This window comes from Enhydra lutris, unplaced genomic scaffold (assembly GCF_002288905.1).
Source record: "Enhydra lutris kenyoni isolate GAN:26980312 unplaced genomic scaffold, ASM228890v2 scaffoldscaffold75, whole genome shotgun sequence".
NCBI classification, from domain to species: Eukaryota; Metazoa; Chordata; class Mammalia; order Carnivora; family Mustelidae; genus Enhydra; species Enhydra lutris.
In genome coordinates, this window is record NW_019154159.1 from 1550269 (window position 1) to 1575778 (window position 25510).

Here is a 25510-nt window from a genome sequence, read left to right on the forward strand (position 1 = left end):
AGGCTAAGGAGGAAAATTCAGAAGAGTCTGGTATAAGGAACCCAGCGGAAGGAAGTTTCTGGTCCGAGGTCAGGACTGACCACAATCAACAAAGGACAAGGACAAGGGAAAGGTGGGTAAAGCAGTAACCGGGAATCCACCAGTCCTCTGTGACCTTCAGGAGAGCCCCTGGCACCAGTGGGGAGAGTGGCCAAGGAGATGCTAAGGGGCTCGTGGGTCGTGAGGAAATGGGGCAGACACCCCGGTGACCAGCAGAGGACTGGGGTGCCCCCAAAGCAAGCTGCGCGTAGGGAGAGTCGGTCTTTCTCCCTGGGCTTGAGGATATCATCAATTTCTGGGCCCTAAGCTCCCTTAAGTAATTAAACAGGCAGAGCAGATGAATAAGGGGATGCTTTCAGCACGGAGTACGAGTACGTCTGCTCCCGACGCTTCCGGAAGCCATGCAAGACACAGAAGTGTGTGTCTGCTTCTTCCCACCTGCACCTACGAGGGCCAGCAAGTCGTCCCGCCAACATGCCAGTCACAACGGCGGCACCGACCATCACCACAGCAGCAGCTCCCGCAAAAAAAGGATCAAAATTCAAGCAAGGGGGAAGGGCCTCATCAGAGCTGCGGAGTGGGCAAGGCTCGCGCTCGCGCGCGTTCTCTCTCTCTCTCTCTCTCTCTCGCAGGATGCAAATGAAGAACGCTCTTTTTAGACTGCAGGAAATCTCTCCTGCTAGCTGGGGGCTTTCATTTTATTACTGGATGGGATTGACGACTTATTCTTTCTTTTTTTCTTTTTTTCTGGAAGCACCACTCAGTACCTTAAATTTAAAGATTTTTAAATTGCCATAGCTAGAATGAAATCTTCACCAGATACAGCTTTGTTACTGATTTAAGCCAAAAGTGATCTAGTCTTATTCCTTTGATCCAACTACAAAAAATCTAATGTGTCAGTCTCGGAATATACAAAGCCTCAACCAGTCAACCAGCTTTGACCCCAAAAGGCCATTCATTCCAGTACATACTGCCAAGCTAAATACTTCTGGACAGTGAGTGTATCATTTGCCTTAATGCTTATTTTATTTTTTAAAAGGATTTTACTTAGGGGCGCTTGGGTTACTCAGTCGTTAAGCGTCTGCCTTCAGCTCAGGTTGTGATCCCAGGGTCCTGGGATAGAGCCCCTCATTGGGCTCCCTGCTCCGAGGGAAGCCGGCTCCTCCCACTCCCACTCCCCCTGTTGCGTTCCCTCTCCCGCTGGGTCTCTCTCTGTCAAATAAATAAATGCAATCTTAAAAAAAAAAAAGAGATTTTATTTATTTGAGGGTGTGCAAGAGAGCGTAAGCGTGTAAGCAGGGGGAGGGGGAGAGGGAGAAGCAGACTCCCCACCAGGTAGGGAGCCCCAAAGGCCCTGGGGATCGTGACCTGAGCCTAAGGCACATGCCTGACTGACTGAGCCGCCCCACGTGCCCCTGCAAAATGTTTAAGTGGAACACCTGCTTTTCCCGATCCTGCTTCAGAACAGACTGTATCAACTGTGGGCAGAACTGACCAAAGGACCCATCCAACTCAGTGAGCCCCGGACTGAAGGCAGGCCATCACCCCTCAGCCTCGGAGCGCAGCTGAAGAGCAAAACGAGGGCAAACAGCCTTGGAGTATGTGAGTTCAGAGGGCTATCCCCTAACATGGTTCAATCTTATTCTGAACTACAAAAATTTCCAGAAAGCGTTCTGCTCCTCCCTGTCTGCAACCACAGATAATATGTCAGGGGGTTCCTAATACGGCCCCCCGAGGCCGGCAGAAATGTCAGACACAGGAGCAGTTCCCACCGTGCACCCTGCTCACCGGAGCTGCGAGCACTGGAAAGCGCGACCCTCGTCCACTGGGCAGGTGGGGCCACTGGGCAGGTGGGGCGGCGGAAGGAGCTGCAGCTAAACACACCCAAATCCTAGTAGCTGGAAGTGAGAGCATCTTGTAAATGAAAAGGCACATTTTCCTCTTTCGAGCATCCACTTGAATCAGCACACCCTCCCTCCCCCACGCATAAGCGGGCTAAGCTCTGGGCAGGGAAACGGAAAACTGCCGGCAGTCGTAGTCAGTCACAGTCGCACAGCAGCACAGATCAGTCCTCCCTGCTAGAACTCCAGGATGGCTCTTAAAAGAGATCACCCCACAGCCAACTCTGAGGGGACCACCAGGGGCAGCTGAAACCGCGCCTGGGCCCAGCACTGTTGTGATGGTGATTCAGGTCACACACTACAACCACGCCCCTCTCGCAAAACCCTGGCCCCGTGGAGGTTCCACTGGACAACATGAGGCCCGGGGATCAAACAGTAAAAAAAGCAAAATTTTTCTAGATGGAACAGGAAAATTAAAAAAGAAAGAAAGAAAAGCAGGGATAACAATGAAGTGGGGATGGGGAGGGCGCAAAAGGGCCTTTAATGTCCTACAACAAAACCAAGGTGGAGAGCACAGTCAAGTTCGGGGCAACTAAAGGGGAAGGAACCGAGTGGCACTCAGCCTCTCTCCAAAGAGTCCTTCAGAACCTGTCTCATGACTCAGCATTCCCAGCGGGAGGGTGACAATAGCCCCAAGAGAGGGGACAGGTCTTTGGGGACAGGAGGTGAAGCGGGATTTCCTAATCCTGACCGTTTCTGAGACAGCACCGAAATCCCAGTTCCTCGGACTTTTGGACTGGGGGGGGGTTAGAGGGGGGATGAACCAGAGCTGGAATGAATCACGCTTATAGAGACTGCTTTCATTCAACATCTAGGGGCACTCACAGGTTCTCTAGAAATAAAATGCGCTTTTTGACAATTATTTTGAGAATGAGTGTGGGGCCATGGAATGAAAGGTGCAGAACAGAAGCTCACGGCCAGTGTCAATCTGGTGTCTTCCCTGCTGGCTCCCCAGTGTGATTTCCCTCTCTCCTTCCACCCATCCCGACACCCTGCTCCTTCCTCTCTCCTTACCTGTGGTTACAACCTCTCCTACTAAGACTTTCAAGTGTTTGAAGACTGGATGATTAATGCCAGGCACAGGGTCTGTGACTCATGTTTAATCAGGGTGCTTGATACAGCAATGATCTATGAATCCTGAACTTAAACATTCTCAGGTGAGAGCAAACTACATCTACTTCAATCTGTAGTCAGGTTCCTCCACTTATTAGCAGTGAGACACTGGACAAATGCTCCTCCTCTGAGATACAGGAGTAACAGTAGCACCTAATTCACAGGGTTGCTGGGAGCACCGAGTAATACACGTAAAGCACTCAGTGCCTGGCACATAGTAGCACTACATAATGTTTGTCCTTATTACTGTTATTATTTTAAAACACAAAGCAATACTCTACCATCCTTGTCATTCATTCTTTTGGATATTTCAAAAGATGTCTTCCAAATTCTGGAAAATATATACACATATATATTCATTCCAAGTCCCCCTCTACCCTGGAGGTTAGTGGACTTTGGCAGGTGTTTCTTTTCCTTTTTTTTTTTTTTTTAAGATTTTATTCATTCATCTGACAGAGATCACAAGGAGGCAGAGGGGCAGGCAGAGAGAGGGGGGGAAACAGGCTCCCCGCTGAGCAGGACCCTGAAATCATGACCTGAGCCGAAGGCAGAGGATTTAACCCACTGAGCCACCCAGGCACCCAAGATAGGTGTTTCTTTAAACGCGTATAAGTAACAGAGGGGGGAAGTTCACGAGTGTTTCTAGAAGAGGCTCAATAAGAAGTCATATCTAGGGACGCCTGGGTGGCTCAGTTGGTTGGATAGCTGCCTTCGGCTCGGGTCATGATCCCAGGGTCCTGGGATCGAGTCCCGTATCGGGCTCCTTGCTCGGTGGGGAGCCTGCTTCTCCCTCTGCCTCTGCCTGCCACTCTGTCTGCCTGTGCTCCCACGCTCTCTCTAACAAATAAATAAATAAAATCTTAAAAAAAAAAAAAAAAGTCGTATCTATAATCTACCAGGTCATGAGCAACAACGTGATTGAACAGTAGGACTCCTCCAGCACTGAAACAAAGTCCTCTGGGGCACCTTTGGCCTCTGGAGACACAGCACTCTGTGATGCACAGAAGTGATGTCCTGAAGGGGCAGGGCTGGCTCCGTGGGATGGCCATCGGGATGGGGGCTGCCAACAGCCCAGAGGCCGTACCACCCACCTTCGCTTTTGGTTCAGGCTTGTTCCAGGGGCTAGAAAGACAGACCTTGTCTTTTATCGCAGAAAGAAATGAGGCAGTGACTAGGCCAAGGTCATTCAGAGTAGGCGATGGTTGGGAAGAGTACCCAAGGCTTCTGACTTCCAATCATAGGACACAAACACACGTCCCGCATCTGGTGAAAGTGCCCTTGAGCGAAGGGGCAAGTCAGATGGAGACGCCTTCAAGGCACTGAGTCCCCAGAGTTAGAAGGGGGAACCAAAGGACAAAGAATAAAATCACACAACAGCTGTGTGAGTCTGCAAGTGCTGTGATCCTATCTGAATAAAATGCAATTAGACACACTCAGTCCTGCATCTTGGTTAACCTTACATAACTCCTTCCTATTACATCACTAAGAACAATTGTTTTTAATGGGCCCACACCTGGACAAGCAAGGCAAGCACCCTTCACATGCTGTGATGCCGAACCTGAAGAGTTTTCCCCAAGGAAACGCTGGCTTGAGTAGAAGCCAAAAATAAACCGAAAAGCCCATTCCTAAGGGACCTGTCATGAGGGATGCTACACACACACACACAGCCTTAAAAAAGCAGAGTGACCCAGACATAGCTTTGATTTAGAGACATTAAACCTCAAATCAGGAGCGGCTCTGGATGTTGTGGCAATTTGAAGCAAAAGACAGTGCACACGATGGGAAAACTAAAGCATAAACAGGAAGCCCCCGAACCCGGACTGACAGACAGTCTGTTCTCTTCTGAACAGGGGCCGTTCTGTCCAACCATGACAGGTGGAGACCGGAAGGACCCACCATGTCTAGCCAATGCTCAAGAAGGCAAAGAGACTGCGGCATTTGGCTTTATTCCAAAATGCTACTCAAGGATGGCCACTGATGGGGAAGGGGCAAGTCTCATTGAAGATTTGCGGCCAAACAGGGAAAGTTGCTAATGGGTAGGTCAGCTGCCACGCTGAAGGGGACGAAAGATTGAGGAAAGGAAGGAGCACAAGGCACGTGCTTGTTTTAAGTCCTAAAAAAGCTTAACTATGGCTGCTGGAAGCCTCAGGAACTGGACCGTAAATTCTGCAGTTTCAAGGAAGAGCTACTTTTTTTCTCTCTTTCTTTCTTTTTAAGATTTTATTTATTTGACAGAGAGAGAGCGAGAGAACGAGCACAAGTAGGGGGAGCAGCAGGCAGAGGGAGAAGGCGGCTCCCAACTGAGCAGGGAGCCTGATGCAGACTCGATCCCAGGACCCAGTGATCATAACCTGAGTCAAAGGCAGACGCTTCACAACTGAGCCACCCAAGCGCCCCTACTTATTTTACTTCTGTTGATAGTTTTCACTGAAGTGGCCAGGAGGGGGTAGACCTCATTGGCCAGCCTCTTCATCTCTTTATGAATCGTTCATTAAAAACTTGAGACTAGTATTAGGCCTTTACTCATTGTCCAACAAAATAACCTGAAAACTACAAAGACAGTCCACAGCCTACTAAACACTCCACATTAAAAGGGTACTATTTAAAAAAAAGAAAAAATCCAAAAGGTGGCAGCTTTAAAAAGAATTATGTTTCTCGATACTGTCACCACATTATACTATCAGTAACTGGGCTCTCAAATCTCATAACCAAGTTAGTGATGGAGTAGGAATCAGAACCTAAATGCTCAGCCTTGGTCTAGTGGCCTTTCTTTTACCGCACACTGTCACCGCCTCGGATTTATAAGGGGTGAAACGTGGGAAGAAAAAAAATCTTCCTACCACTTCCTAAACTGCAAGGTCCCACTCAGCACCCTAGGTGGGGTCACCTATGCCTAGGGTTCAGGGTGACCTACAGCTACCTATGAGGTATACACCCCCAAACATACTTTTTTTTTTAAGATTTATTTATTTATTTGACAGACAGAGAGCACAAGTAGGCAGAGAGGCAGGCAGAGACAGAGGAGGAAGCAGGCTCCCCGCTGAGCAGAGAGCCTGACTACGACGCGGGGCTCAATCCCAGGACCCTGAGATCATGACCTGAGCCGAAGGCAGAGGCCCAACCCACTGAGCTACCCAGGCGCCCCCCCAAACTTATTCTTAATTCCTAAAAGGACTGGGTCTTGCCATCCACACATGGACACTACACGCCACCACTTCCTAGAGTTCCTACGCCCCTTAGCCTTTGCTAAGCTCAGAAGCTAGACACTCCAGTGGCAAAGAAAACACCGGCAGTGGAGCCACAAGAGAGTTCAACAAATTCAAAGCAAATCACAAGAGGGCAGCTTCCAAATATGTTCAAACTGGTGCCTTACGATTATTTTCTATTTAATTCCTAGACAAGTATTTTAAGTCAAACTTGGTATAAGTACACACGGTGGGAGGAGGCAGACAGAACATAACCGTAAATAAAGTTAACCCCCAAAGTCAAGATGAACAGGAACAACAACTGATAAACATGGCAGCTCCCGGCTGTGGAGCTGGGCTGGCCTGCTGAGTCCCAGGGCAGGGAGGCCATGACACAGGGAAATGAGTTGCATTCCAAAAGTCACCAACCTTTGGAGAAGATGGGTTAGGGAAAAACATTTTTCAAAAACCACAGAAAGACATCAGCAGCCATTCGTTAGTCCAGACAATGCAGAAACACTATATAAAGAGCAAAAATCTTCTCCTTCCGATGTAATGACACTGGTGGTAATTTTTAACAAGCATTCCGCTCTAAAAAGTACGATTTTCCACATACTTTTGCACATGAACTTGTAATCTTCTTTCCCGAGTCAGAGCAGCTAATGCCTGATTTGCATTTTTCTGAGGGGAAGCCAGGGGTCCTGTATGCGGATTTCTCTGTCTGTGGATGCCTGCACACTGGCAAGGAGAAAGGCCGTGCTGGGGGCGCCTGGGTGGCTCAGTGGGTTAAAGCCTCTGCCTTCGGCTCAGGTCATGGTCTCAGGGCCCTGGGATCGTGCCCCACATCAGGCTCTCTACTCAGCAGGAAACCTGCTTCCCCTCTCTCTGCCTGCCTCTCTGCCTCCTTGTGATCCTTCTCTCTCTGTGTCAAATAAATAAAAATCTTAAAAGAAAAAGAAAAGAAAGACCCTGCTGGTATCAAGTCATTTCTGCCACTAGGAAGTAGATCACAGGCTCTTCTTGGGAGTGGGGCCTTTCCCCTGCCAAGAGCCATTATCACAGACCCCCTTTGTAGCATGGCAAGAAGCCCTATTCCTATGTGGCCTTTGTCTCCCAGTGTGTGAGAAACCCAGATTAACTTCTCAAGTGCCCTCCCCTAAAATCAGACCTGTCAACAGCCCAGGCCTGATTCCTGCTTAGAAATGTTTTCCTCAAGGGGCGAAGGAGAAGCAGACGAAGAAGGGGTGAGAGATACAGGGGTGTGTGCCTGCGAGTGTGAATCACTGATAGGAATTCGCACTCAGGAAAACAAGACAGAAGCAGCAGCCACCAAACCAACCCCGGTTCAAGGTTTTAGGTTTAAGATGATAAACCCCTTTGTCTATAGGACTGCAATATTCACCAGCCTTACCCCAATACCTTAAGGGAGTCTGATGTTTGCATGACAGCCTCAGGTCAGGAAAAAACCTTGGGTTTCCAGATGGGTGGCTCTTCTCCATCCATGGTTCCATAGTAATTTTTTTTTTTTTTTCTTCAAGAAGTCCCACTGCACTTGGGAGTCCTGGGTCCCAGTCGCAGCTGTCCCATCTCCCCCACCCTGTACTATTAATATCACCGCTCTGATTGTTAATGATTTTACTCACAAAGTTCCCCGCAGCAATTAAAACGAGACAACGAGGTAAAAAAAAAAAGGGGGGGGGGGGGGAGGGAGGTGGGTTTCTTTACCCATAATAACGCATTCTGCCATCTAGGGAACTTCTTGGGTTTTTATAATGCCCGAGATTCCCCCTCTATCTTTGTTTTGGAACGCCCACAGCCCTGCCCCGCACGGACCCGGCCCGGCCTTCCTTTCTGGATGCACAATGCAGTGTGTAGCTCCTCGGGGGTCAGCAAAACGCCGCACTGGTGTAATGCCGAGCGTGCCTCAGCGCCCAAGGAGTTCCCCACCGTAGTGGGTCCACGTACAGGATCTTGAGGCCGACACCCCGGCACCACAAGGCTTGGGCGTCCCTTCGCGTGGGGAAGCCCGGGGCCCGGTGGCCCGCGGCTGGTGCAATGACTTTGCACCGGGGCGTCCCCTCCGCGGAGGCTCGTCCTCTCGCCTCGGCCCACTGCAGTTGCACCATTCCGGCCAGCGCCACGCGCGCCTCCCCTCCCCGGCCTAGGGCTCCTGCAGCAACTCCGTCCCTGCGTCGGCCCTCGGCCCCCGACCCCCGTCCCCCGACCCCCGGTCCCCGCCCCGGCCCGGCCCGCCGCACCTTGGTCTCCTTCACGTGCTGCTTGACGCCCTCCGGGTACCACTGGACGCGCACGTAGCCGCGGCGCAGCGGGCTGGCCCGGCCCTCCTCGTGGCCCGCGCCCCCCGCCTCGGAGCAGCCCGAGCTCCCGCGGCCCTCCTCCTCGCCCTCCGAGTCCGAGTCCTCGCCGTGGATGAGGCGCACCAGCCCGAAGTGCACCGAGCCGCGGTAACGGCCCGACACCAGGTCGTGAGAGAACAGCAGCCGCTGCGAGCCGGCTTCGGGGCCGGAGTCCGAGGACGGCCCGGAGGCCGAGTCCGGGGCGGGCGCCGCGGCGGGGACCGCGTCCGGGGTCGGGGGCGCGTCCGGGGCCTGGACGGGAGCCGGAGCTGCGGGCGCGGGCGCTGCGGGATCCGCCATAACTGCTCTGCGCGAGTCTCGGGCGGCGGCGGCGGCGCTGCTGGCGGTGGCGGCGGTGGCGGCGGCGGCGAACGCGGCGCGGGGAGGCGGGGCCAGCAGGCGCGGGGGCGTGGCCGCGGCGCGCTGACGTGGCCTGCGTGCCGCCGTCGTCAGGGAACCGAGATGCGGTTGCTAGGAGCTCCTGCCTCGTCGCTAGGGGACGCTGGAGATGCTGCGGGGGGCGGGGGAAGAGTGGACCCCGCGAGGGAGGGGCGGGGCCGCAGGGGGTAAAAGTTAGGGGACCCGGGAGGAGGAAGCGCAGTGGGCACGAGGGAAAGGGGAGTGGCCGAGGTGGGGCGGAGGATGGTCCCGAGACTGTCAACAACCTTTAATGAGCCTCCTCGGCGTCTCCAGCCCAGTCCTACGCGCTGGGAGGGGTGAGGAAGAGCCGGACACCGTCCCGGTCCTCTAGGTGTTTACAGCCTAGCCGGAGAGACGACACATAATGCATATTAAATAGCTAAAACCAACTCCAGGGCAGCTTGTAAGCAAAGCTATAAAAGATTTAGAGAGAGAGCCTATCTGGAGTGTATTGTATTAGGAAATTACACACAAAGTTTGGAAGGTCATGACCCCGAAGGATCAGAAAGATAAGCAAGCATTAGTGGCTTCTCTGGTTTGCGTTTCAGAGGGACTCAGAGCTCCATGAGGCTTAGTATACATGGCGAGAGGTGGGATAGTGAGGTAGGTGGGAGTGGGGGCGGTGGATTCCAATCCTTGCGGCTGCCACTTACTAATCTTATAAAGGTAGGGAAGCTGATAAACTTCTTTTCACCTGAATTTTCTCATCGGTAGAAGAGGGGTGATAATACCGAACACGTCTCTTCTGGCAACTGGGAGAAACGAAGGAAACAGAACCGTGCCTGACATAGTTCCCTCCATGAAGCTTAACCATTGCTGGAACATTTCAACCCTCCTTCCTAGACCAAAATTCTAGACAGGCAGAACTGTTATACTTATGGTTTGCTCCATATTGCCATTTTAAAGTATAAAAAGGAATTATACTAATGTGTCCCTTAAGTAAGTTCCAAAAGATTTAGATTAACATTCTCAGAGGACAGATTCATAATGGGTTGTTAGAAGGAAACTAAGAATACTCAGGCGATGGCCCTCATCTTTCTCATTCAAAATCATTTTTTTCCACATTTTTCTGTAAGACCATCAAAGATACACTGGTAGGATGGTTCAATATTACGATATTTGGGTTCTTTTTAAAAGGCGGGATCCCCGTTCTTTGAGTAGTTTACGGACTGCCAAGGCTACAGGCGACACTCCTGGAAAAGTGTCAAGAACAAACAGGAAACACACCTGGCAGCCTGAGTATGTGACGGGTCCTGAGCCAAGCACTTCAAGGATATTGATGTAATATTGGGGTTGGGGTGGTTGTCAATGGATCCAGATCTTAGAAAGCTCACATACTAAGGTATAGAAAAAACAGTGGCTAAATGAGTTGAAGGGGAATTAGGATACAATTCCGGGGCAAAGCTTGGCTCACAAACCACAGCTTTTCCATCCCAGACCACCGTGCAGAGTGGCCATCTGGAATCACCGCTGGGAGGACTCCGTTCCCCACTCTGTCCTCCATAAAGACCTGGCAGGCTGAACAGCAATCATGTAGTAGCTTCAATTCTACTTACCATGCCCCTGTCTCCTTAGCTCCATAACCTAACACCTCTAATTGACCGGGTGCTATGCCAGACACATTCACATATATTATCTTATTACCACAATTGTCGAGACAGGTGTGCGTTTTTTGTTTTGGGGGAGTTTTTTGGTTTGTTTGTTTTTTGCTGTTTTGTTTTTAAGTAAACTCTAGGCCCTACCTGGGGCTTGAACTCATGACCCCAAGATCAAGAGTTGGAGGCTACACCGACTGAACCAGCCAGGTGCCCCTGGATATAGGTGTGCGTAACATTTTATCAATGAGGAAACAGGGTCCGGGAATTCAGCGTCTAAGGTCACAACATAGTAACATGCAGGGCCAACTTGGAATCCAGTTTTCCTGACTCCAAGTGCAGGGGCTTTTCTAGTTCCTCTGTCTAGCAAGGGTTGGGGGAGGGGGTGAGCAAGTGGGGTGAAGGGGCAGGGCAATGCGGGCCCCAAATCCTCGATGTCAAAAATCTAGTGAGTTTTGCACTCTACTCCAGCTTATGCCTGTGTTCATTTTAATATAAAAAGAATGTCCTTCTTCCCTAATCATTGAGTAAAATTGGCTCTCCAGGAAGACGTGCCATGTTTATTCTCCGGCTTCTTGTAATAATGGCTAATAATAGCTCCCAGTCATTTTGCTGTAACTTAATACCAGGTACTGTACTAAGTGTTTTGTATAGATTATCCACCTTTACATAGATTAGTCCTGGGTGAGAGAACAAGCATGAGCCCCCCTTTTGTGAAGCACGCTCTGCTGCCTGCCCTCACCCAGGAAACTGCTAGGTTGTAGGTAAGATCCCTTGGTTTCAAATGCTGATCTCTCCCTCACTAACTAACCCCCTTTTGAGCACGTGGGTCATATCCTAGGTATGCGTGTCATCCCAGTGCCTAGTACAGCGCCTGGCACAGTCCTAGTGCTCAGTGATGTGCCGTATCAGCGGTTGTCAAAGGCCTGAGATTCCTGTCCCTCCTTCTGGTCCATTTCCTGTCCTTCCCCTATATACCCAAGGAGCTGCTCCACACTATCTCTCAGCCCTTTTGTCACCCCAGTTTGAGCTGCATCAGAGTCCTTCTGGAAGAGGATCAGTATATTCCTCCCCTACATTCCCCCCCTCACTCAGGTCTAAGATGCTCCAGTCAAAGTTTTTGAATAAATAAAATCTTTTTAAAGATTTTATTTATTTATTTGACAGAGATCACAAGTAAGCAGAGAGAAAAGAAGGGAAGCAGGGTCCCCGCTGAGCAGAAAGCCTGATGATGCGGGGCTGGATCCCAGGACCCTGAGATCATGACCTGAGCCCAAGGCAGAGACTTTAACCCACTGAGCCACCCAGGCACCCCAAAGCTGGGGGCTTGACTCCTCCCCAGTCCCTGAGCCCCTAACCACAGTCTGCACGGCCAAGCTGGTGAGTGAGGTGGGCTGGGATGGGAGCATTGGCCTAGTTCTTATTTTCATAATGGCCGAATGAAAACAAACAAACAACAAAGAAAACCCCTTCATTCCCCAGCGGAGAAACCCCTCCTCTCATGGCCCCAACACCCAGCCCTCTTTGGAGGATAGAGATTCTTCTCAGGGGAATTTTGCTTATTTACAAATATGCCTGCAGGAAACTGAGCCGGTCTGGCCACTCCCCTTGCTAAGGGGCTGGCAGGGTGCAGGAGGCAACAGGGCTGGCAGCACCACGAGCTGATCTCTGGGAAGCAGGCCCTGTCTTATCCCTATCTCAAACAGCCACTGGGTTAAGAAGTGTGCACTTCCCAGTGGCCCATGCGGGAGCCCCAGCCTGCTTGGCCTCTCTAAGCTTCCCCCTCCGAGAGAATCCAGATGGGCCCAGAGAACTCCTTCTACCCCGGAGTGCATATTTGGAGGCTCTAGGGTGCCTTCAGCACCGGGATCTTCGGCTAGGAAGGTGGAGTGGGAGGGGAGCTCCCCTGGCAACCCGTCCCACACCCCCATCGCTAGCCTAGCTGGAGAAATGCCCATGCCTGCAGCTCCAGCTGGCAACTGCTCAAGAATCATGGGCTTTTGGAATCAAAGGGGTCCTTCTTGCCCCTGGAGCCTTACCCCTTTTTGTGTGGATGCCCTGGGAGGTCTGTGAGATTTGCCCAAGTTCACCCTGCAGTACAGTCAGGATTGGGGCCCAGAGGGGCTGGCCCTGAGCCATTCTCACTCCCAACTCAGGAATGGTTGCAGTCCATGGGGCACACTACTTTGTGCTGGGGGCACCAGACAGTTGAGCAATAAGTGAGAGCCCAGGTTTGGCAGGTGCACCCTGTTTCCCTCCTTTCTTCAGCTACTGGGGCCAAGGACAGCACCTCCACTGAACCAGCTTGAAGGACAATGGGGGCTGCGGTCACTCCACCATCCACCCTCTTCACCACCAAGTCCCAGATCGCCAGCACCAACTCATGGGTACCTCCTGGATGACCAGCCAGATGTCCCAAACCCATTTCCCCTAAACCCATGCCTTCTTCCAGACTCCTCTTCCAAGTGGATTGCAGCATCACTTACCTGGGTACCAAGTGGCCGAGGGTTAACCCTTGATCTGAAGCTCCACAGGCGATCAAAGCCCAGGTCATGGCCCCTCTACCCTCTTTCCAGCCTCCCCCCCCCGCCAGGTCCAGAGTGTCTCCCCTGGGGGCTGCTCCACAGGGAGGTAGGGTGGCACCGTGGTGTCGTGGCTAGGAGTAGAATTCCAGAATCCATGGACTTGGGTTTGAGAGGCCTGTGATGCCACCGACCCACTCTGTGACCTTGGACAAGCTATTTCACTCTCTGAGACTCAGCTTTCTTTCTGTGAAATAGGAGTTACAATAGTACCTACTTCTCAGGGCTGTTGGCAGTGTAACTGGCGTGGTCAGTATACGGTGGTTTGCCTAGGGCCTGTTCAGTGAGCGGGGACTGATAGACGTTACCTCCTGGTATGAGTTCATCCCCATCTCTCGAGTGCACCGCAACTGTAGCCTCCTTCCCCTACTCCCGCCACCTATCCATCCACCACCTTGTTCCCAGGGACACTGAAAATGCAAACAGGATTCTCCAGCTTCTTGGCTTGCCATCTCTCTGTGGCTCTCCTGGTCCAGCAGAGAATGACACAGGTAGCCCTTCTAGAATCGGTCCCCTCCACCGACCTCTAACCCTGTCTTCCAGTTCTACGCCCTGCACACATGCGCCATGCTCCAGCCCCGGCTGCGCCCCTCAGGACCCCAGTTTTTACTGCCTGGTGCCTTTTCCCTTGCTCACCATCTGCCAGGAAGTTTCAACCCCTGTTTTTATCAAAAGAATTCCTTTTCATCTCACAAAACCCAGATCAGGCCTTCTTATCCATGACATCCTCCAAGCACCTCGTTCCCTGATGATTCTCCCCACTTACCTGGTAAGACCTGTGTGGCTGTATTTATTCCCCTCTTCATCTCTGTACCCCAGCATCCAGCACAGGTCTGACCCATAGTGCGAGCTCCAAAGATTTTTGTTGAATGAACAAAACCAGCCAGCCAAACTTTCCCAACGGTTCGAAAGGTGTCAGCAAGTCTCCGGAACACCTCTGTCTTTCCTCAAGTCTGCTGCTCTCCATGTTTGCTAGATATGGGGAGGAACATACACATATGCCACACACACACACACACACACACACACACGCAAACACGCGCGCGCACACACACACGCGCAGACACGCACACATGCAGACACACACACACACACACACTTGCTCTCTCCTCAGTTTTCAGCCTCTAGATCTATGTTGTCTGTTGCGACAACCCCTAACCACATGTAGCCCTTGAGCCCTTAAAATGTGGCTCGTCTGAATTGACATGTGTTGTAAGTGTAAAATATACACTGAATTTTGGAGACTTGTTTGGGGGGGGGGGAAGAATCTAAAATAATCTTAATTTTATAATGATTACTTGTTGAAGTGTCAATACTTTATATGTATTAGGTTAAATGAAATATATTATTAAAATCAAGTTCACCTGCTTTCTTTTGGATCTTTTTCATGTGGCTACTATAAAATTGAACATCACATTATGGGGCTCACATGACCTCTGTGTTGGCCCGCCAGGCTCCAGATGCTCAGGGAGCCGTAGGTCCCTTCTTTCTCCAGGAGGTGGCGATCCCTCCCTGCCTTTGACAACTTCCTTCCAGAAAAGTCTGGAAGGTTCCTGAGGAAACAGCCTGTGTCATCTTTCAGATATCAAACCCCAAATAAGGATGGGGCTCTGCTCAACCATGCACCGAAGCCAACCTATTTATGCAAATGAGGCTTCAAAATAAATCCGCAAGAAATCAAGAAGCTAAATGCCATCCTATTCTACAGAAGAATCAAGACCTAGTTGATAGACACCTGATCTGGGCGGGGAGGGGCACGTGGCCCCACTTTCAACCTGATCTCTGTTTTCCAGAGGTTTATAAAGCCCATGGGGTGGGGGGGGGGGGCTGCGCCTGGGTGGCTCAGTGGGTTAAGCCTCTGCCTTCGGCTCAGGTCATGATCTCAGGGTCCTGGGATCGAGCCACGCTTCGGGCTCTCTGCTCAGCAGGGAGCCTGCTTCCCTCTCTCTCTCTGCCTGCTGCTCTGCCTACTTGTGATTTCTCTCTCTGTCAAGTAAGCAAATAAAAATCTTACGAAAAGTAAATAAATAAAGCCTGTCGGGGAGATGGGCATCAGTGGACACTGTGTGCACAGCCCGAGTCCACCTTCCGATCCCAGGAACCCTTCCCCCAGCTGCCAGGCATTGGCTACTGAAACTGAAGGCTTTGGTACCTTTTCAGGGATCGCCCTAGGCTGCAAGAAGGTGCCTCACCCATCCAATGACTGTCCTTAAGGAGGAGCAAAGCCCAGCCTTCTCACCTCCATTCAGGATCCCTCGAAAGGGGCCCCCAGCTTCAGAGCTTCTCCTGGGATCAGCTGAGATCTCCACCCGAACTGGGTCTTCACGGTTAAATGCCCTCTGCCCACCTCTGCTGACCTTGCTCCCTGATGGCACTTCAGATAGGTGTCGTCGTGCAGATCTGAGCCTCTAAGTCTATTTCCTGGGGAGTCTCACCCATAAGCATTGGTGCTGAGTGTGGTGGGAGGGAACAGACTCTAAAGTGGGTTCTAGAGCCGGCTCACTTGCCTGTTAATGAGGATCCCCACCGTGGTGGGAGATGTAGTATTCAGGGCCCTAGCACACTACAGTGGTGCAATCATTACAACTTTGGTGGACAGTGACCCAGTGGAAGGAACTGTGGTGGGGGGAGCGAACAGTGTCAGGCACCCGCGCGGGCAGTCGCCCTGGAGAAAAACAGCGAAAAGCTGTGGGTGATGGGTCACCAGTCAAAGGCTCAGTATTAAAGCCGGAGGGTCTCGGGGTGCCTGAGTGGCTCAGTGGGTTAAGCCTCTGCATTTGGATCAGGTCATGATCTCAGGGTCCTAGGATGGAGCCCCGCATCGCATCGGGCTCTCTGCTCAGCAGGGAGCCTGCTTCCCCCTCTCTCTCTCTGCCTCTCTGCCTACTTGTGATCTCTGTCTGTCAAATAAATAAATAAACTCTTGGGGGAAAAAAAAGCCAGAGGGTGGTCTTGGCAGCATGCAGTGAAACTCACCTCCTGAAGTTAGGGAACAGAGAAAACTAGAGAAGCAGGTTCCAGACTTACTTAATAAGGGCAACAGGCCCCTAGAGGACGTTGAATTCCCAGCCTTAGTGAGCCAGCTATGCCAAGGAGGACCCTCATTGGGAAGAGCGGGGGGGCTCTGAGACATCTGGGGAAATCTGGGTCTCTGGACTCAAAAATCTCCAAGTGCCAGGTTCTCCTTGAGCCTTCTGGACCCTCACAGCCGTGGCCCCCTCCTATGCGACCCCCTCCTGCCTGGCACAGGTTAGTGCTTTCTCCTTGCCTGAAGATAGAACTCCTCCGTGTGAGACAGATGCTAACCCTCCCCCGACCGGAGGACCTACTCCAGCTCCCCTCTTTGTCCCAGATCAATGACTTGGTCTAAATCACAACTCAACTCGGTTGGTAGCTCGCTGCGCCACTGAAAGGGAGAAAAAAGTTGTCCCCGGAAGGGGCTGCAGGTCCCAGCCAATGTTGCCAACAGGAGCTGGGAGAATGTGGGACTGTAGTCAAGGGTACTGAGTCAGGAGAGGCAGAACATTAAGTTGGGCAAGGCGAGAGTGTTGTTCTGGGAACACTTTTCCCTGCCGCAAGATTTATGTCCCTGGCAAGGCCCCCGGAAGTCGGTGCTAGCACTCTGCTGGGGCAGCTCTTGGCAGCTTGATGAAAATGATCCCAAGACACCGTTAGGGAGAGCTGCCTTCCCTGCCTTTTATGGCCTTTCCGCGGCTCTGCATGGAAAGTTGGGGTCTCAGAAACGTCATCAGAGTGTCTCTGGGCCAGTCTCTCAGGGCACCCACCTCTCAGTCTCCCCCAGGTCAGCTCCCCTGGGCCCTGCCGTGGGAACCCGGCAGTTGTCACATTGAGGGGAGGAGAGAGGTCCTGGGCCCAGGTGGGTGCTCACGGCCACACCGGGCCAGGCTCTGCAGGTTATCAGAATTGTTACAGGCTGGATCCCGGTGCTGGGGGCGGGGGAGTGGGGGCGGGAGGAATACCGTGGGGGATGCGGGAAGTCGTCTCCAGGCCCCAGACATGCCAATGGGTCAGTGTATCTTTAACAGACAGCCTCTGCCCTGTGACCTCTGCTCTGTCACTATGAGTCGGCTCCCCTGCATCGGGCCTCCCTCCCCATCCCCTCTCTCCTGAAGGACTTAAAGGCCACCAGGGGCCTCCTTGTTAAGAGCATCTGAGAACTTTTCTCCTTTTCGTCTGCGTTTGACGCTGCTGACCCCCATCCCTTGGATTCTGGGACATGTCTTGAGTCTCACCTTTCTTCCCGCTAATGTCTCCTTCCCCCCACCCCCGCCCTGAAGAGCAGACATCCCTTAGCTTTCCAGTAGCACCATGTAGCTCCTCTCAACACTCTTCCTTTACCAAGACCTCCATTGTCTACTTGATCATGAGGACAGCCACCTCCGTGCCTGTGATCCTTGCTGCTACAGATTGTTGGTGGGATAGGGACTCAGCTGGGTCAGAGGTGAGGCTGTGCGGGGACAGGTGGGGAGTTTGGTAACACGGGCCTCTGGTGGGGGGTGGAGATCTCTTTGTGCCTTGCATAACCTGGCTCCAAACCCATAGAATGTTCTGGAGCCCTGAAGCAGGAGCCAAGCCACAGCCCGTGGTTCGCTTGGGACCAAAGAGCCTTGTGGGAGAGAACTGGAACCCAGCCCACAGCTGTCATTCAGATGTGCGTGGACTTGTCTGGTGGACTGGGAGGCCGGAACGGAGGAAGTGAGGGTAGCACCCCTAAGGGGAGCGGTGCTGGGAGAAGAAGTGTGGTATGGAGGCCAATGGGCAGAAGCAGAGCTGGGGAGTAGTGGTTATGACAGGACCCTCTCCAGGGAGCTGGTTCTGGAAGAAGACTGGCATAAAAAGCAAAACTGTATCAGTAGGGGGTCTCACATGAAGCACCCCGAACCAATGGTCCCCACGCGGGACATTGGATTACATGGACTGTACATCAGATACGCAGCTCATCTGTGGTTCTGCCGTGGAAGTGCCCGTGATGTCCCCTGTGATGCCTCTCAGATAGATGGCACTCTTCTCTTGCCCCCTGAGTCTGGACAGAGCCTTAGAACCTGCCAGTGGGGGTGGTGTTTCAAGGGCCAGGGGCACAGGACGCTCTGAGATGAGTCTGTGCCTCTGAGGGCAGTCCATTTCTCTCCAGGGGCCCCTGGTGGGACCCATATTGTCCCAGCTTCATGGGACATCCGGCCCGGGGTGGAGGTTGGGGCTCTTGGTCTGTTTTACGTGTTAGTGCTCTGCCAAAGACTGCAATTGCAAAAGGGTACAAGGTTTGAACCCCCCCCCTCTGTGCACATGGCTAGCTGGGCATACGCTTTCCCCACAAGGAAGACCAATAAGATACCAAATTACAGCTCCGAGAATGTGCACTTTTTCAAAAAAAAATAAACTCCACACCAAAGTGGGGCTCGAACTCATGACCCAGAGATCAAGAGTCACATGCTCTACTGACTGAGCCCGCCAGATGCCCCTAAAAACTTCTTTTCTAATTTGAATAGGGTTGACATATAATGTTGCATTAGTGTGAGGTGGAAATCAGAATTTTGGATAAACAATTTTTTAGTAAAAGTCTGTCCCAAATATCACATGGGACAGACTTATACTTAAAAAATTACTTGTGGGGCACTTGTTTGGCTCACAAGTCTGCGGAACGTTGCAGCTCTTGATCTCAGGGTGGTGAGTTTGAGCCCCACGTTGGGTACAGAGATTACTTAAAAATAAAATCTTTTTTTTTTTAAGATTTTATTTATTTATTTGACAGAGAGAGATCACAAGCAGGCAGAGAGACAGGCGGGGCGGGGGCGGTGAAGCAGGCTCCCCGCCGAGCAGGGAGCTGGATGCTGGGCTCCATCCCAGGACACTGGGATCATGACCTGAGCTGAAGGCAGAGGCTTAACCTACGGAGCCACCCAGCTGCCCCTTAAAAATAAAATCTTAAAAAAGGTTGTTTACCTAAAATTTGAATTTCAACGGGGCTTCCTGCATTTTTATTTGCTAAATATGGCAGCCTCATTCAGTAGGTCCATCTCCTGAGGCTACTCCGCTGGCCGGTTGAATTTGATGACAGCCCCTGGGGGAGGGTGCTCTGGAGTCAGGACCCGTTAGCATTCTGAAATGCTTTAGCAGGTTATCACTCAGCAAGGCTGGGACTAGAAACACATGAAGTCACTCTCCATCTTGGTGTTTGACATTTTTTTTTCTAGGAGTGTATTTTTGGGGCACCTGGGTGGCTCATTCGGTTAACCATCTGACTCTTGGTTTTGGTTCAGGTTGTTGGGTCATGACCTGAGCCAAAACCAGGCTCCCTGCTCAGCAGGAGTCTGCTTGTCTCCCTTTCTCGCTGCCCCTCTCCCAGCTTGTGCCCTTTCCTCGCTCTAAAATAAATAAATAAATCTTTTTTAAAAAAAGATTTTAGGGGCACCTGGGTGGCTCAATGGGTTAAGCCTCTGCCTTCAGCTCAGGTCATGATCTCAGGGTCCGGGGATTGAGCCCCACATTGGGCTCTCTGCTCCGCAGGGAGCCTGCTTCCCCCTCTCTCTGTCTCTGCCTGCCTCTCTGCCTACTTGTGATCTCTACCTGTCAAATAAATAAACAAAATCTTTGGGTGCCTGGGTGGCTCAGTGGGTTAAGCTGCTGCCTTCTGCTCGGGTCGTGATCTCAGGGTCCTGGGATCGAGTCCCGCGTCGGGCTCTCTGCTCGGCAGGGAGCCTGCTTCCCTTCCTCTCTCTCTGCCTGCCTCTCTGCCTGCTTGTGATCTCTCTCTGTCAAACAAATAAATAAAATCTTTAAAAAAAAAAAAAATAAAAAAATAAACAAAATCTTTAAAAAAAAAAAGATTTTATTTTTGGGGCGCCTGGGTAGCTCGGTTGTTAGACATCTGCATTCGGCTCAGGTCATGATCCCAAGGTCCTGGGATGGAGCTCCCTGCTCAGTGCGATGCCTGCTTCTCCCTCTCCCACTCCCCCTTCTTGTGTTCCCTCTTTTGCTGTGTCTCTCTCTGTCAAATGAATAAATAAAATCTTAAAAAAATTTTTTTTTTTTAATTTTAAGCAGTCTCTGCACCCAATGCGGGATTTGAATTTGCAGCCAGAAGATGAAGAGTCACGTGCTCCACAAACTGAGTCAGCCCTGCGCCCCGGGTCGGTTCTCCTAACTTCCCTGTAGAGGGCGTCCTTCTCTCCGTGCTCGTCCACCCCACACGCCCCTCATCTCTTTCCCTCCCAGGCGCCTTGTCCTGTTATTCCAGTTGACCAAGATAGATCACCTTCGCTCGCCCTCCCCTGCCCCCCACGGGGGTTCGGATCCCCCCGGTCTAGTACTGTCTTGTCTTGCTTTCTGAGGTTCCACGTGTCTGGGGATGTTTTCCGGGAAGAGTAGGGCCAGCACGGCCATCAGTAACCTGCTCTTCTCCGGCGGGCCGTGAGGGGGCGCAGTGGAGCCACAGGTCTGCGAAGGACGGAGAAGGCCTTTACCTTAGACCTTGAGGTTGGAGGCGGGGGTGCCCAGCCCAGGTCCTGACCAAGCCCCCAGAGCCAAGCCTGAGAGCTCAGTCGTAGGTTCCGGGAAGGGGAAAGACGGGAAGCAGCCTGGTAGCAGTTGGGGTGGGGGGTGTGATAAGCTCTGTGGGTTTTGCTGGGCCTCAGGCAGCAGAGCGGCCCTGGGAGGGGAGGACCCCACAGACAGAAGTGTGGGTGCGGTGGGCGTCTGGGCTGGCCTGGGGTCACCCCAGTGTCAGAGCCACGGAGGCGTCCCCAGAATCATGGTCAAGAGCAGGGTTGGCCCGGCTGTGCGGGTGTAGAAGCCGGGCCCTGGCAGGGCAGGGAGAGCGTGTGGCAGGAGCGAGGGGGTGGGTGCTGGCCAGGGAGGGGCTCAGGGCTGTGGGAGGGGTGTGGGCGGGAGGGAAAGCAGAGAAGCCTGGGCCTCCTGCGGGTCTGAGGGCCTGGATGGGGTAAGAAGGAAGAGCTGGAGGCAGTCGCCTGGGGCTCAAGGCTCCCAAGGGAGAACTCACACCAGCTGCTGACACGACCCTGGGGCAGCCTTGGCCATGGGGCAGAGCCAAGGTCATTGGTAATCAGGGAATTTGGGTGGAACAATGTCTGGGATATTTAGGTAAACTTCAAGTAGAGCATACGGAAACAAAAGTGCACAAATTGGCAGCCTGCTGAGTTCCCACCACCTTCCCCCTTCAGCTGAAGAGCTGAATGTTGGGGGCGCCTGGGTGGCTCAGTCGGTGAGGCGTCTGTCTTCGGCTCAGGTCATGATCTCGGGGTCCTGGGATCGAGCCCCGCATTGGGCTCCCCACTCAGCGGGGAATCTGCCTCTCCCCCTCTCTCTGCCCCTCGCCCCACTTGAGGTCTCTCTGTCTCTCAAATAAATAAATAAAATCTTAAAAAAAAAAAGAACTGAATCTTATGTCACCAGCACCCCAGAAGCCCCCCCTTGGGCAGCCGCTGCCTCCCATACACTGATTAAAACAGACTCCAGGGACTCAGAACCCCTCTTGCTGGGGGCTTCTTTCCTTCCCTGCTGCACTGGCGAGGGGCTTGGCGACGCCATGTGTCCTCAGGGTCCTTTGCGCTCACAGCTGGATGAGTTCCCCCTAGTCCCTTACTGCTGATGGTCATTTGGGCTGTTCCCAGTTGGGGAAGCGTCTAGCTCTATCGGTGTTCGAGTGGGGATTGCGGGTCCCAGGGCGTGAGCCCCAATGTAGCAGGTACTGCAAGGTCTTCCAAAGTGGCGGCCGCACCCCCTCGGGGTTCTTTAAGTACCCCAGGGTAATGGCAGGTGTGGGAGACTAGGCAGAGTACCAGGGGGACGGGAGGAGGGCGCGAGTCGAGAAGGACCTCTTGCTTGTCTGGGTTGGTTTTTGCTACAGGTGACCAGCTAGTACGCACAGAAGGACTTGACTCTCACGTCTGGATCTGGGGGAAGGACCTCCGAGGTGGTGGTGTCCGAGCTTCCAGAGCACAAAGGGTGAATGCCCAGGCCCCGCCAGGCAGAGCCGGAACAGGGATTAGAGCCGAACCCCTGAGGTTTAGCCCTGTGTGCGTCCCCCAGATTCCGGGCCCTCAATCAGTCACTGTAATCCCCCGCGTGCAATGTGTCACTCTGATGTTTGACCCTCAGCAGGCGGGGACGGGGCGGGCAGCGGCACAGCCGTGCAGGCTCCATCCTGCTGGTGTAACACAGAGGCGGGGCAGGGATTATAAATCGGAGAGAACATTCCATGTTCCCCAGTGACACCTCAGCAGCCAAGCAGGCCGAAGTCCCAGATTTCCCTGCCTCCCTCGACTGCTGACGACCTCCAGGGTGAGTGGCTCTGTGGTGGAAACATTGGGCCCCTGCTCAGAGTCCTGGTAAGGGCCCCCCCCATCTTCCACTCCTCCCCCAACCCCGGGCTTCCAGCCTTCAGGAACAGGAGCTACCCTGCTTGGGGCTTCAGGGCATAGGGAGAAAAAGAGGAGGGAGGGCAAGACCATCATGGGAGAGAGGTCCAAGGCGCCATAGGGTCACAGTCAGATGCCCTCCAGGCCTGCTCCTCCCTACCTCCCCAGACGCCCCCCATCCTCTCGATGCCCTCATGTGTGTGTGGTCCAGTCTGAGGCCCTCTGAGTAAACATGAAGGCTCCTTGAGGACCCACTTCGACTAAGGGTCTTTTTCTCCAGGGCCGATGGCTGAAGCAGCCTAAGAAGCTGGACCCACTCCATCTTTCACAGGCGAAGGACGGGGAAGCCGCTTTCTGAGCAGGTGAGACGGACCGACCCACGCCTCTCATCGTTGCGTTAGACGTGGTCAGTGGCCACCCCTCCCACCGCCTCCTGAGACTTAGATGTACCCAGAGGTCAATGAGGCCAGGATCCGGAGGTTTGGAAGGGCTGCTCCGTGGGTACTTCTGGCTGAGAGGGAAAGATGGGGACAGGGTACCAACATTTACAGCTCCCAGAATCCGTGCTGGGACTCGCCCAAACCCAGGTCCAGCTACCAAAGAGACAAGAGGTGAGGTGCACCCGCACCCTGGCCTGCTCCTGTTGGAGTTGAAGACCGCACCGTGACCCTCACTCCTCTCTGGTAACAGGTGCCAGAGGGCCCTTTTAGGTGACGAAGGCCACTTCTGAAGTTGGGGCATCCCCAGGAGACACCAGCAGCCAAGATGTCCACACAGAGCACACCCGCCCCGGAGCCCGAGGCCTCGAACCTGCAGCCTGGGACTCCAGAGGCCCCCAGCCGCCTGCGGCGCCACACGCTTCCCGCCAGTGAGTTCCGCTGCCTCACTGTGGACCATGCCAGAGGCGTGTTTGAGATCGAGCGCGAAGGTGAGCGGTCCCCGCCGGGGGTCTGAACGCCGACACACTCTGCCATGGCTGCCCTTTGGGGAGGAGCCCCTGTCCTCGGTGGCTGGGCCCCCAGTGGAGCAGATTGGCCGTGCATTTCTGTGTGTGCGTGTGTGCATGGGTGTTCAAGAAGGTGGGGATGGGAACTGCCCTGGATCCTGTTTTCTTGTGGGAGAGGGTGGGGGTGGGGGGAGACCCCGCCCAGGGCTGCCGAGCAGATGCTTGCTGCCACCGAGTCACCCGCTGCGCCTCCCCCTGCAGCCTTCATCTCCGTCTTGGGCACCTGCCCCTTATATCTGGATGAGGTCAAGCATTTCCTGACCCTGTGTCCAGAGCTGTCCCTGGGCTGGTTCCAGGAGGGGTGCCTCATAGCCTTCATCATCGGCTCGCTTTGGGACCAGGAGAGACTCACTCAGGTGAGGGAAGGCTGGGGCTGGGATGCCCGACTGCTGGGAAACCTCTGGAAGGGAGGCTGCCACCCCGGGGCCCTGGCTTCTCTTGCTCAGGAGGCAGAGGAGGCCAGGGCCTGGAATGTCTTCCTCTGGTCTTCTCCCGGGTCAAAGGACTTTGGGGCTCAAAGGCCTTCATGAAGGGTCCTCCAAGGGGCGGAGCGTAGGGTACCCACTGGGGGCCCTCCACGGGTGGGAAGGGAGCCCTGTTCGGAGGCACTCGGGAGACACTTGCTCCTGGCCCGGTGGGGGTAGCTGGGGAGCCAAGGATGGGCAGAGATGGAGCCGGACTCACATCCCTGCTCATTCCCAGGAGTCGCTGACGCTGCACCGGCCCGGGGGCCACACTGCCCACCTGCACGTGCTGGCCGTGCACCACGCTTGCCGTCACCAGGGCAAGGGCTCCACACTGATGCGGCGCTACCTGCAGCACCTGGGCGGCCAGCCGGCGGTGAGCCGGGCCGCGCTCATGTGCGAGGACAGACTGGTGCCCTTCTACCAGGGGTTCGGCTTCAGCCCCGTGGGCCCCTGCGCCATCACCCTGGGCCCGCTCGCCTTCACGGAGCTCCAGTGCTCCATGCGAGGCCACGCGTCCCGGCGTCGGAACAGCGGCTGCTGAGCCTGGTGCCCTGCCCTCGCGGCTGCCGCCCCATGGTGCCTGCAGCCACATGCCTGGGCTCCTGCCCGGCCCCAGGGTCCCCTTCTCTCCCCAGCCGGGGCTGCCTGCCGAACGGTGCCGGAGATGGGGCTGGGTTGGGAACTGGGGACAGCAGGTGTCCCCGGACCGCCTCGGTGACTCCCTCATTCTCAGGAACCAATGGGGGACCCTCTGGGCAGACAGCCTCCTTGTCCTCGTGGGAGGTGCCTGGTGCTCAGAAGACCCTTCTCCCCAGCCTCAGGGATTCCCCTTCTCATCCTCGGCCCCGGAATAGGGGGGAGCTGGGCGCAGGGCAGTGTGGGGGTTATCTCCCAGCTCCCCTCATGAGCCCCCCACCCCTTGCCTCAGACACCCCGGATCCTCTTCCCTCTAATAAAGAGTTGTGCTGGGGCACCTGGGTGGCTCAGTGGGTTAAGCCTCTGCCTTTGGCTCGGGTCACGATCTCAGGGTCCTGGGATCGAGCCCCGCATTGGGCTCTCTGCTCAGCGGGGAGCCTGCTTCCCCCTCTTTCTCTGCCTGCCTCTCTGCCTACTTGTGATCTGTCAAATAAATAAATAAAATCTTAAAAAAAAAAAAAAGAGTTGTGCTGCATAACCTCCCAGGTGGCTTCCTGTGTGGGGTGAGGGCTACGGGTGAGATATGGTGAACGGACGAGGGCTGTGCCTCCCCTCCGCCGCCGTCTCTGCCAGGGCAGCCAGCCCCTCAATGCCCCTGGGGTCCAAGGATCTGACCCGGCCCTCTGAAGGGACCCCCTGAGGCTTTCCATGGGACCCCAAACCTGATTTCCGGTCCAACCAAAGCCCCCACAGGTTTTCCACCATCCCTTTGGGCCCAAGCCCTGCCCCTGAGCTCATGGCTGACCCCCCCCAT

At 53.8% G+C, this 25510-nt stretch overlaps 2 protein-coding genes across 2 annotated transcripts in view; one reads left to right on the forward strand and one right to left on the reverse strand.

Annotated features, from left to right (window-relative positions):
• The window catches only part of LOC111160350 (ubiquitin conjugating enzyme E2 O), a 57532-nt gene extending 48637 nt beyond the window's left edge, over positions 1 to 8895 (reverse strand). Inside the window, exon 1 of the mRNA XM_022523402.1 lies at positions 8497 to 8895. Coding sequence (XP_022379110.1) covers positions 8497 to 8895 — 399 coding nt within the window. The remainder of the gene's footprint in view (positions 1 to 8496) is intronic.
• A 14412-nt stretch (positions 8896 to 23307) lies between these two features.
• On the forward strand, positions 23308 to 24601 carry LOC111160461 (aralkylamine N-acetyltransferase). The gene is made up of 3 exons (XM_022523605.1): positions 23308 to 23515; positions 23795 to 23949; positions 24296 to 24601. The coding sequence occupies exons 1-3, from the start codon at positions 23353 to 23355 to the stop codon at positions 24599 to 24601; spliced, it is 624 nt and encodes a 207-aa protein (XP_022379313.1). The 5' UTR covers positions 23308 to 23352.
• The last annotated feature ends 909 nt before the right edge of the window (positions 24602 to 25510 follow it).

Coding starts and splice junctions, on each gene's coding strand:
- LOC111160461 (XM_022523605.1), top strand. CDS start 23,353: ATGTCCACACAGAGCACACCCGCCCCGGAGCCCGAGGCCTCGAACCTG. Junction 23,516..23,794: donor GTTTGAGATCGAGCGCGAAG/GTGAGCGGTCCC, acceptor CTCCCCCTGCAG/CCTTCATCTCCGTCTTGGGC. Junction 23,950..24,295: donor ACCAGGAGAGACTCACTCAG/GTGAGGGAAGGC, acceptor GCTCATTCCCAG/GAGTCGCTGACGCTGCACCG.